The sequence below is a fragment of the Neodothiora populina genome (genome assembly GCF_041146345.1).
Source record: "Neodothiora populina strain CPC 39397 chromosome Unknown canker_contig_1, whole genome shotgun sequence".
In the NCBI taxonomy this organism is placed as follows: Eukaryota; Fungi; Ascomycota; class Dothideomycetes; order Dothideales; family Dothioraceae; genus Neodothiora; species Neodothiora populina.
This window is the reverse complement of record NW_027191419.1, coordinates 210,491-222,237: the sequence shown is the minus strand read 5'-3', so window position 1 is coordinate 222,237 and position 11,747 is coordinate 210,491. Positions and strand designations below refer to the sequence as shown.

General features: G+C 52.4%; 4 protein-coding genes across 5 annotated transcripts; 3 read left to right on the top strand and 1 right to left on the bottom strand.

The window, feature by feature from the left end:
• Window positions 1–37: 37 nt before the first annotated feature.
• On the bottom strand, window positions 38–2,294 carry AAFC00_000055 (uncharacterized protein; the record flags this gene model as incomplete). Its single annotated transcript, XM_069345712.1, has 5 exons — window positions 38–1,099; window positions 1,163–1,534; window positions 1,597–1,726; window positions 1,800–1,969; window positions 2,061–2,294. 5 exons carry the CDS (start codon window positions 2,292–2,294, stop codon window positions 38–40), a joined length of 1,968 nt encoding a protein of 655 aa, XP_069196233.1.
• A 1,289-nt stretch (window positions 2,295–3,583) lies between these two features.
• On the top strand, window positions 3,584–4,646 carry AAFC00_000054 (60S ribosomal protein uL2; the record flags this gene model as incomplete). 2 transcript variants are annotated; one of them, XM_069348260.1, is made up of 5 exons in its annotated part: window positions 3,584–3,586; window positions 3,643–3,690; window positions 3,762–3,771; window positions 3,854–4,419; window positions 4,509–4,646. In XM_069348260.1, 5 exons carry the CDS (start codon window positions 3,584–3,586, stop codon window positions 4,644–4,646), a joined length of 765 nt encoding a protein of 254 aa, XP_069196232.1. The 2 variants fall into 2 exon arrangements, with proteins under 2 accessions (XP_069196232.1, XP_069196231.1); XM_069345605.1 differs by lacking the exon at window positions 3,762–3,771 and having other exon boundaries at window positions 3,643–3,694.
• Window positions 4,647–6,233: 1,587 nt separating this feature from the next.
• Window positions 6,234–7,957, top strand: AAFC00_000053 (uncharacterized protein; the record flags this gene model as incomplete). Its single annotated transcript, XM_069345489.1, has 5 exons — window positions 6,234–6,360; window positions 6,417–6,584; window positions 6,650–6,765; window positions 6,822–7,099; window positions 7,159–7,957. 5 exons carry the CDS (start codon window positions 6,234–6,236, stop codon window positions 7,955–7,957), a joined length of 1,488 nt encoding a protein of 495 aa, XP_069196230.1.
• Window positions 7,958–9,241: 1,284 nt separating this feature from the next.
• Window positions 9,242–10,859, top strand: AAFC00_000052 (uncharacterized protein; the record flags this gene model as incomplete). Its single annotated transcript, XM_069345376.1, has 3 exons — window positions 9,242–9,457; window positions 9,596–10,333; window positions 10,398–10,859. 3 exons carry the CDS (start codon window positions 9,242–9,244, stop codon window positions 10,857–10,859), a joined length of 1,416 nt encoding a protein of 471 aa, XP_069196229.1.
• Window positions 10,860–11,747: the final 888 nt, after the last annotated feature.

The following is an 11,747-nucleotide window of genomic DNA, read 5'->3' as shown; positions in this document are numbered from 1 at the left end:
TACACCCAGAAATAATAACAATGATTGCAAGCAGCATCTAGCTCCACCCATTGGCTTGCACCTGCGCCTCCAGCTGTACATGTTCAGAAGACTGCGGCGCAGATTGACCCGTGGCGGGCACACCCGCAAAGTCGAGTGCTTCGGGAGCACTGATTGGATGTGCCAGCGAGTCCACTTTGTGCATCGTACCATTGGCCGCCGGTTCTGAACGATGAGGTGCAATATTGCTTAGTTCTTCAGATGGAAGCTCCAAGGGTATGGGATGCGCAGGCGGCGCAGGAGCAGAGTCAATCTCCATGGGTTCCGGTTTCGCGATAAGCTGAACAGGCGCTGGCGCTGCTGCGCCTACAGTAGCTTGAGCCTCTGGTTGTGTTGCTACCAGTGGCTTTTGACCTTCGTCTGGCTCTTGCTTTGCCTCATCTTCTTGTAGAGGCTGAGCGGCCGGCGCAGGTACATCACTCTCTGCCTTTTTCCCCACCTTGAGTCTGACTATCAGCTCTTTTGGCTGCATCCCGAGCAGCTCATCTTCCTCGTCAGCAGACATATCGTTGTCGGCACTGTCATCAGCGTCATCCTTGTCATCGTCGAGATCGTCGCCGCCCGCCCATTGATCGCCGCTGTCCTGTGCAGTTTCCTCGTCGCTCATACCATCGTAAGAGTTATAAGTGTCCCTGTGCTTCCTCTTCCGGCTTCCGTTCAGGTTGCTGGCCCCGTTCACTGGTCTACCGGCTCTTGTGGCTCTCCCATTAGTGACATTGCCGTCCGACATTTCAGACGCAGCATAGCTTCCACTATCCACTCCTGCTATTCGTCCACTCAGCAGCGCTTCACCGTATGCACCTCCACCTCTTGGCTTGACGGTGCGGCCGCTAGCAGTGACTGTCGGCCCTTGTTCAACGGGAGTCGATCGATCAGATTGGTTGCGCGTAGATCTGCGGACGGAGAGCGCATCCGACTCGAAGTCATCATCGTCGTCGTTATCGTCGAAGGTGTAGCGAGCGCGTTTGCCTCGAGTGCGACCCTCGTACAACGAGAAGCCAGGCTGAGGACGAGCGAATTGGGCGCGGCGGATTTGGCGATATTCACGGCGGCGACGTTTCTGCATCAGTAGATTAAAATCACATGGTTCGTGATGCGGCAATGGCCTTGCTTTTCTGCTTACCTCCTCGGTGGCCTCGAATCGGGGAATGGCTGCATGCATTCTCACGGCCAGTCGGCCGGCGGCCTGAGTGTGGTGTTTGGAGTCGAGGTGTTCGGCCAGAGCCTTGACTTCGTCGATTGTTCCGGCCACGCTCCTCCAGGGGATGTTCTTCAATTGTCTGTTGCCTTCTCTGTACACCCTGAAGCTGGTGTCATCTTGGCCCTCGATGAGCCAGTACTTTCTCTTGTCATCGTCAAAACCCCACGGCTGTACTGAGAGCGGTTGGTTCTGGTCATCTTCGTGTCGGGTTTGCTTGTAAGAGTCCTTGATTGTCCTGCTGATTTCTTCGGACGAGGTGAGGGACCAGATGATGAGTGTCTTGACGAGGTTGAGCTATAACATGGAGTTAGTGATCCATGAACTGCCCAATTGGGTATGAATAGGGATATGCTCACCCTCTCGACAGGACCCAAGTCATTGAATGTCTTGCTGCCAGGCACAAGATTGGTGCCGTTCCATGATTTGGGCCATTGATGCTTGTTCGAAGATATTGCTTCCTCGAGTGCGCGACCGTGGTGTCCCCGTCTGGAAGATATGCACGTCAGCCATGTTCAAACACAATAGAGTGCGCAGGGCACGGCAGCTTCGCGACACATACTCGATGGGCTTTTTGCGATTCAGGGCAAGAGCCAGGATTGCGCATAGGAGATCTTCGACCTGGGGAGACGGTATGGAATCGACGACGCCTCTCTCTATGTCTTGCGGTCCATAGTGGGGCAGTTTGGCTGGGAAGCTTGCGCTGAAGCGCGATCGAAACATGGTGATGAACTATTGTGCAGGAGGTATGCGCGTCAGTCAAATCGTGCCGTCGCGTGTCCACGCGTAGAGTGTGGTCATCAACCAAGAAGCGCAAACTCACTGCAATGTCTGGATTGTCGGCGAGTGTTTCCTCATGCTGCGGAGAAGGCGACCTCTTTGGTCTCGGGGGAGAGGGTGGAGTGGGCGGCGCTACATTGATCTTCTTGATCTTTTTGGCATTATTATTGCTGCCAGCCTTTGTTTTCTTGCTCCGGGCTTTTAAGAATATTGGTGCAAGTCTCTCATCGTCACTCGCCGGCGGTGAGGAGAGCGCTGATGACTCCGAATCGGACATGATACGTAGCTCGTCAAAGGTGGAGTGTGTATACTTATTATTCTTGCAGACATGTACAAATCGACTGAAGCACGAGTTGCGTAAAGTGTTAAAAGGAGCGCGACAACTACGCAACGTGCAGCGACCACCGCGGCATATTCCCCAGACTTTCCAATTACAAGTACAAGTACACTAGTAGCGGCCCACTCTGCCACTCTGCTGCTCTGTGGTGAGCGACCGAGGAGACAACGCATATGCTGCGGGGCGTCGTGTTACATTCTGAGGTAGCGCACTGTACTGTACACATGCGACTGGCATCTAATATGTGTTGCCAATGCTGGACCTTGACTTTGAGACTCTGTGATGCCTGCATCTTTTGCTTGGTCACTCGCAGCTGTTGGAGCATCTCGACTCAAGTCCCTTCAAACGCCTGATAAGGTAAGGTAGTCAATGCTATTCCTTGATCTTTGTGCGTATCCATGTACTGCCAAGACGACTGGTCTGCGTTGGTCCTTGACACTCTAATGGTGCAGCGGTGCGTTTTGATATTGGCTCTATCAAAAGTGAAGTGGTCACTAGCGGGGGCCTACATGTGCGATCTCAGGACTCTCGCATTGTGGGAATCTTCAGAATGGCTTGGATCGTGATCATATTCACGAAAGTAGAGGGAGAGGATTCCTGGATATCTTCCACGATAGTGAAGTACCGCAGAAGAGAAGACAACGATCTTGCCTTGAACGATTGGGTGTCGAATGACTGCTCTCGATCGAGTACCTAAGCCCGAAGACCAAGGTCTGTCCATGCTCGTATTGCTCATGTAACTTGTTGATGAGATACAGAATGGTGAGTACTTGCCGATTATTCCTAGATAAGTTCATATTGAACTGCGAAAAAGCATTTCGACGCAGTGAGAGGGAAAGTGAGCTTTGCCAAGGCTAGGAGCATGCGTGAACAGTAGATCCGATCGAGACACAATCGACACATCCAAGTGGCTTCTCAAAAGCATGTACTGTACGATTATCACACTGCAGACATAGTGACACATCAGTCATGTTCTATTGATGCAAGACAAGGGTAGGCCAATACAGATGGCCTGAGGCAGAGACCTTTGGACCAAAGGTGAGGGTGGACGTTGCAGCTTCGCAAAGCTGGAGGGCGCGGCGGACCGAAATGACCAAATCCGGGCGGTCTCGCTAAATTTGAGGGCCGTGCGCAGCTTCACACATTCGAAGTTCTCTCGCAGGTCTACAAGACGCCTCTTTTCTGATCCAGCGACCAACGACAATCGACTCTTCCCCCAAGCCGCCAAAATGGTACCGTGGACTCTGCAATCGAACATGTCGCATCTCAAAATACTAATCAATCGCAGGGTCGTGTCATTCGTAACCAGAGGAAGGGCCGTGGCTCTATCTTCACTGTACGTTCTCCCAGCAGCATGACAGCAATGCGAAAATCCGAACAGACCACTTACTGACAATCTCTGCGCAGGCTCACACCAGTATGCGCTCTCCTGTCCCGATGCTACGATTCGAAAGCATGAATCAAAACGAGAACGAATGACTGATTTGATATTTTCAAAGGACTCAACAAGGCCCCCGCTCAATTCCGTACCCTCGACTTCGCCGAGAGACATGGATACGTCCGCGGTGTCGTAAAGGAGATCATCCACGATCCCGGTCGTGGTGCTCCTCTCGCCAAGGTCCAGTTCCGTGATCCTTACCAGTTCAAGATCCGCACCGAGACCTTCATCGCCAACGAGGGCATGTACACCGGCCAGTTCATCTACGCCGGCAAGAACGCCTCCCTCAACATCGGCAACGTCCTTCCCCTCGGCTCATGCCCTGAGGGTACCGTCGTCACCAACGTCGAGGAGAAGCAGGGAGACCGTGGTGCGCTCGGAAGAACTTCTGGCAACTACGTCACCGTCATTGGCCACAACCCCGACGAGGGCAAGACCCGTGTCAAGCTCCCCTCCGGCGCCAAGAAGGTCGTCAAGAGCACCGCCCGTGGTATGGTTGGTATTGTCGCCGGTGGTGGCCGTACCGACAAGCCTCTCCTCAAGGCTTCGCGCGCCAAGCACAAGTTCGCCGTCAAGAGAAACTCATGGCCCAAGACTCGTGGTGTTGCCATGAACCCCGTCGACCATGTACGAATCCCCCTTTCCAGATCTAACCAATCGCCGCGGCAGCAGCAACGGCAAAACCATCAGAGACAGGACGCTAATGATTCTCACAGCCTCACGGTGGTGGTAACCACCAGCATATCGGTAAGGCTTCGACCATCTCCCGCTACGCCGCACAAGGTCAAAAGGCCGGTCTCATCGCCGCCAGAAGAACCGGTCTGCTCCGCGGTACCCAGAAGACCAAGGACTAGATGTAGTTCGATGGAATTGTGGGTGGTTAAGGGATCGGAGTTGGGACTTTATTTGCCGAATGAGCGATGGCACACATCATGCTTTGTTCCTGTACCTTTTCTGGGGTTAGCTACCATGCAGGAATACACCAAAAGAATCCATGACCATGACGTTTTTGCCCATGAACTGCCACGATGCGGGAGACGGCAGCAGCAGGTGATGGCACGGATAGAGTGTAGCAAGCATGTTGACATGGACATCATCACGGTGCCAGCACACAGAAGGGAGCGGGCCGACATCATACACGCTGTATCAGTTCACAATGTATGTTTGCAATGGGCCGGGGCAAGTAAGTCTCGATTGTCACATCACGTTTATTATTTTTTCCCGGATAGCCCTTGTGAGAACTCATTGTGTTGGTAATTACGTGAACGCTACCATATGCACGTACAATGGATTGAAGACTACAGTGATGAAAAAGCTGGTTATAGTACTTCGTGAGCGGTTGATCATGTGTCCAAGAACATTGATGAAGTGATTTCACGACAACGAAGTCTGTCATCGGCCGCTCGTGTTGAATGTGGACTGCGCAATTGTAGCTAGACAATCTAGATTGTTCACGTATCTCTCTACACGAATTTCTTCCAGAAGGAAAAACATATATCACTAAAAATAGGCATTCCCTTCTGACTCTGTCGCGATTCGCCAAGCGGGTGGGTGGCCGAGTGGGCGAGGAGCAAAACAAGGCAAGGCATGGGCGAGGAGCGAGAAGGTTTGAGTTTTGGCCAACACAGCAGCAGCAATTCGCGTGGGTCAGAACGCGCGGCTGATCTCAAACGGTTTAGACGTTCCCCTGAGCAGAAGTGGAACTCCCGAAGGTTGTCAATAGTCTGGGGATGTTACAGAATCCAAGGACGATCACTGTGAGACTCGCAATCTTTTATTATCGCCCTTCACAAGACGTCGTTGTCGGTTCTGGTGCTCGTCACCGGTTGGTTTTGTGATCGGCCTGCCATGGTCATTATAATCACCCATCCAGCCTCCTGCCTTGCGAGTCAAGATTTAGACGCCGAGGCGTGGTGCGAGAAAAAGCAATCTAAGAGAGACTTCAGGGAGACTTTTCTAGGATGAACGGCATCGCATGGCTGGGGGGTTGAAAGTAACTATACTCGTAAGACAGGTATACAAGTACGGGCTGGGCTCTCTCGGCGCACAAGAGTAGAAGAATCAGGTACTTGTAGAGCAAGACAAGAGATCTGTTTCTTCCATGTGCAACTCGTACTCTTTCACGGCAGTCGTTGAATCGTGAAACTCGCTTCGAACCCTTGGAGAGATTAATTGGGATATATCTCACGATTATCTCCCCGCTATCGTTCCGTGTGTGCACATCGTGTCATCTCCTCCTCTCTCGTACAGCCGCCCCTCCTTTGACCCTTCTCTTTCCTCTTCCTCCAGTTCTTCTTCTGTCGTCGCCCCGTATACTTGTCGACTTTGGAGATCTGGGGTGTCTTTCTGCTGATTAACTCAACCCACTTGTTTAACATCGCTGTAACCACTACAGCCAATAGATACGGCAACCTCGGATAAATACCAGCAATCCACCCATCATGAACATCAACAAGCGGCTCGACCGCATGAAGCAATGGGCGGGCGAACGAATGGGCGGAGAGGTCAAGACTGGCCAGACAGATGAGTTCAAAGCTCTCGAAATGGAGATGCAGCTCAGACACGAAGGTGCGTCTCTAGTGAGGTGTATGCTTGCGCCTTCCGCTGACCTTGGTTCCCAACAGGAATGGATCGGATGCAGAAGAGCACGACAACCTACATCAAATCACTCAGTAAAGTCAAGGAAGCCGAAGACAAGGAGAAGGCGCTGCCCATTGGACTCATGGGTGCCACCATGGTTCATCACGCAGATGACTTCGAGCCTGACTCTGAATTCGGCCAGTGTCTGACAGGTACGAGAGTGCAGCCCCGGCATTTCGAGTGAGTGGAGTCGTGCAGTACTGACACCAAGTGACAGGCTTCGGAAGGGCCAACGAGCGCATCGCCCGCATGCAGGAGAACTACGTGGCGAATGCCACCACGAGCTGGCTGGAGTCTGTCGAACGATCTCTTGCCCAGATGAAGGAGTACCAGGTTCGACGAATCCCTGATAGACGCTGCTCAGCTGTTGTACTGACCACCGCATGCAGACTGCCCGCAAGAAGCTCGACCAACGCCGCCTTGCATTCGACACCTCGCAAGCCAAGATGAACAAATCGAAGAAGGAGGACTTCCGCATGGAGGAGGAGCTGAGGGCCCAGAGAGCCAAATACGAAGAGTCTCAGGATGATGTGCATAGGAGGATGCTGGACATCAAGGAGGCAGAAGTAGACAGTATTGCGGATTTGACAGCCTTCCTTGAGGCCGAGTTCGCCTACTACGACAGAGCCAGAGAGGTGCTCATGCAGCTGAAGCGAGACTGGCCAGCGTATGTCTTTTCCATTTCTTTTGTTCTGGCCGGGACATGACTAACAGGGAGAGCGACAGAAACCCAAACAACCAGACCGGCCACTCTTTTGGCAACCGCCGCACCCCTCGAAGCAGAAGCAACACCAACAACTCCTTCCGAGGCGGAAGTAGCAATGGTGGCATAAGCGAGGATCCAGAGGAGCACGTCTACTCGCAGTCCCCGAGCACCATGGTTTCTTCATCCTTCAACGACTCCGCTCTACGCCCTCCACCTACATTCGCATCTCGATCGCGAACAAACAGCACGCAAAACTCTCCCCGCCGTGAGCTGCCCGGATTCGACTTGCCAGTTCAAACGACGACCACTCGACCACAGATCACGTCGAGAAGCGCAACAACGGGCACCTTCGAAGGACCAGCCAGCAGCAGCTACCAAAACAGCAGAGATGTCAGCCCCGCACCAATGCACCGCATCGCGCGTGTCGCAACGGACGGAAGCAGCAACGGAGGAATCGCTCTGGGAAGAAGCCAACTCAAGCCCGTCAACTCACGAAGCGGCACCGACTCTGATGTCTTTGGTGACCCGGAAATGGACGACTACCGCGACAATCGCAGTATATCTCCTTCGGGTAGCTACAACAATTACAACAACAATGGTGGAGGCAACAGCTACAACGAGAGCAGAAGCGCCAGCTGGAGTGTCCAGGGCGGTCAGCAATCACAGCAATACAGCAACGGAGGAGGTTACGGGGACGATGGAGGAATGGGCAGGAAGAAGGGCCCGCCCCCGCCTCCACCTAGCAGGGCAAAGAAGCCGCCTCCACCTCCCCCGATGAAGAGAAGTGCACTCAGTAGCAATGAAGTGCCTCGCTACTAGGGGAGCAGTGTGCAGAGGGGATGTTTTGGGTTGAAGAGGGCGTTTGTGTTTTCCTCGGGGATTCTTTCAAGGAGCAGGGCATAGCAGAGCAGAAAAGGCCGCGCATAAGGCGAGGTGTGTGGTGTCGGCATGGGAAGGCAAAAAGGTCAGGGCTGCCTGGGACATTCGGTCTTGCATTCGAGTAGGCTAGGACCCCAAGAACCTAGCCAGGAACAGGTATGGAAGGGCAGATTTCGAAAAGCAGAGGTTCTCTTTTCATAGGCTTGCAAGTTTCGTCAACATGACTGTTTTCTGCATATGTTTCGACCAATGCCGCGCTCCCTCTGCTGTTTCTCGAGTATTGGCATCTCTCTCAGAAAGGAAGAGCATGGAGAATAAGCAGAAGGGCAAGTTTGACATGCACTCATAATTCGGTCGCTACTGGCTATCATGACTTATACCAACACCACCTATGAGAGCAGCAAGATGTCAGTTGTCTTTCTTCCTTCTTTCCTTCTGACAGGACACTGTGGTCACGGATCGGTTGTCCGAGTGGACCTTGAGCATCTCACTTTGCTCTCTCATCGACGCAGTCTCAGTGATCTGCAACACGCCAAGGATCATGTGAAAGAGGTTGCTTATAAAGTAGCACCCAGTGGTGTGCGAGGAGAGTCGAGCAGAGGGCTGCCGTGTACAAGTATGATGCTCCTCTGAATACCTCAAGGTAGGTATAACAAAATACAAAATAGCGCCGACTGATCCCGACCGCGCGCCGCCAAACGCCATCCGCAGCCTCCGCCCGGCAGCAAAAAAGAAGCGCCCTTTAATTTCCGGCGAAGCCATGAGGTAAGGTGTATTTGTTACAGAAAACACTGAAGGCTTCTAGGATAAAAAACCATAACAATCTGTTCTCTCTGTGTCGCAGTACAAGAGCAAGTTGCATAAAAACATTTCACAGACATACAGCGCGGGCATTAATTTCCATTCGGACCATCTCCACCCACCCACTTGACTTACCTTATCCACCGCCAGACTTGAGTCTTTTCTTGTATTATCGACTGTCCTACCTCTTGCTCCTGCTAGCAGCTGCTTGACGACTCGGAGGTTACTATAGCCTGCCTTGTGCCAACTTGTGCTATATTGAGGTTCCACTCGACCGTCTCTGGACACGGTCTGCACACACACACGATACTCCGAAAAGCACATGTATATATATGCACCCGCAGATCCACGCATGACGGCAGCATAAGGTGCAACACCCACCATCACACAATAAGAAACAAAACCACCAACAAATCAACAGTCATGGCAGACCAGAAGCTCGAGCCCTTTCCCAATGTCGAACCAATGCCTCCGATCAATGGCGGCAGCGGCGCATCGACACAGCTCTCTCAATCCGAAGACGACCCTTCCAGACGGCGGCGTAAGAGCAGCATCCTGGGCGAGGATCCCAGGGGAGACACTGGTGGTGTTGCATTTGCTACACTGACGCCTAGTAGAGCGCCTGGTGGAGCTCTGAGTGTAAGTGCCTTTTTTTCTTTGCTCTCTGTTCTTCGATTCCTGTGCGGACGGAGATGCATGAACAGATCAAAGAAAAGACGAGTAGCTGGTAGCTAGCAAAAAAAGAATGCATCGAGTCAGACTGACGTTAGGCCACAGTCATCATCCACACCTTCTGCTTCGGAAGAAGCACTGCCTCGACGATCGAAACGAAGAAAGGCTCGCTCTCTGCTACGACGCTACGTGCGCCTGTCCCTGCGACACACCTGGCTCAACCCTCTTATCATTGTTCTGATCATACTGGGTCTGTACGCCGTCGACCCTTCGCCCTCGAACCCATTCCACGCCTGCATCTACCTCTCATACCCGCAAGATCCCGTGACTCCAGATGCGCCAATCCACTATGGCAAGGGCAAAGCCGACTTTGCCTTTGTTGCATTCTACGCCATCGTCCTGAGTTTCACGCGCGAGTTTCTCATGCAGCGCCTGATCCGTCCTTTGGCCATATACTTTGGGATCAAGAAGCGCGCGAAGCAAGCGAGGTTCATGGAGCAGTTCTACTCGGCAATCTACTTTGGCCTCTACGGACCTTTCGGTCTGTATGTCATGAGCCGCACGCCCGTCTGGTACTTCAACACTACGGGCATGTTCGAAGGTTTCCCACACAGGACCCACGAGGGCATCGTCAAGGCCTATTATCTGTTGCAGGCTAGTTACTGGGCACAGCAGGGTCTCGTCTTGTGCCTGATGTTGGAGAAGCCCAGGAAGGATTTCAAGGAGTTCGTCATGCACCACATTGTCACGCTGTCGTTGATCTGGCTGAGCTACCGGTTCCATTTTACATACATGGGGATTGCCGTGTACATTACCCACGACATTTCCGACTTTGCGCTCGCCGTAAGCCTTTTGTCTTCTCTTTTTTTTTTTTTTTTTGCATCCGTGACTGACAGTGTTGACGCAGACTTCCAAAATCCTCAACTACATCGACTCTCCCATGGTCATACCCTGTTTCATCTGGTTCATCGGCGTGTGGGCCTATCTGCGACACTACATCAATCTATGCATCCTGTGGGCGACCCTGACGACCTTTAAGACAGTCGGGCCCTTTGCTCTGGACTGGGAGACGCAACAATACAAATGCTGGATCTCGCAGGTCATCACTTTTTCTCTGCTGCTGATGCTGCAAGCCCTCAACGCCTTTTGGTTCTTCTTGATCATGCGCATCCTGTACCGTTATCTCACTGTCAATGTCGCTGCCGACGAGAGAAGTGAAGACGAAGAGGAGGAGGAAGATGAGACCGAAGTGGTGGGAGACGCGGCAGAGAAGAAACAGGAGACGCCGCAGGTGCACTTGAACGGCTCGCCTGTCAGTGCTTCTGGCATGGACGAACAGACCCAGCCCAGGAGTCGTAGAAAGGGATAGATCTGTGTGGTTGGTTGGTTGGTTGATCGGTGTACAAGTGTTGTGAGAGAGAAAGAGTGTGGATGGGCGTGCTTTCTATAAAGAGAGAAAAGAACGCAAGAACGAAAAGAGAAAGACGACGACGACTTGAGCCCAACCTGCCGTGTTCGTGTTTTTCCTTTTCTCCAAAGCAAGGGCAGTAAGGTGTCTTTATTATTTTCTTTCCGCCTTTGCAAAAGCGAGAGCAACGAACGGAAAGAAAAGAAAAGAAAAGAAAAGAAAAGAGAAAAGAAGAGGAAAACGACAAACGAACAAACGACAACGGCATTCGGAGAACCACATACATACATGGCTGTTTTGTGTTTATTCTTCTTCTTCGTACTCGGAAATCTGATTTAATCTGAACCCAACCCTTTCTTTCCTTTCCTCCCCCGTCTTTCCAAGTCAGAGCCGCCGACCACTAGTTCCAAGAACTGCTAAAAGATCCCGAGTCTAATCATGTTACGAAGAAGATCAAAAGCCATTCTTCACTCATCGCCCCATTATTACCTTTGCTCTTCTTGTTCAAGTCTCCGTCTCGCGCTGCAATAGATACTCGAGTGGTCCCTGCGTCTCGCATGCATATCCGCGCGCCTTACTACTGCATCTTTCTCGACATTCAGAGCCAGAAGCACAGCCAGAGCCAGAGCCAGAGCCAACCAGGTCCTTATCTAAGCCCACGGGTCTGCGAGTCAACTGCCTCGATCGAGCGCGCAGGTCTCGAGTCTCGTCTTCGCCTTTCACTGCCTCCTGACTGCCTCCTCGCTGTGCCGTAAGCTTACACTCGCGAAGTGTCCTTGTGGAGGTTGGAGATGGGCTAGATGGACTAGATGAGGGACGAGATGGCTGTTGAGTATAACCCAGCACGGG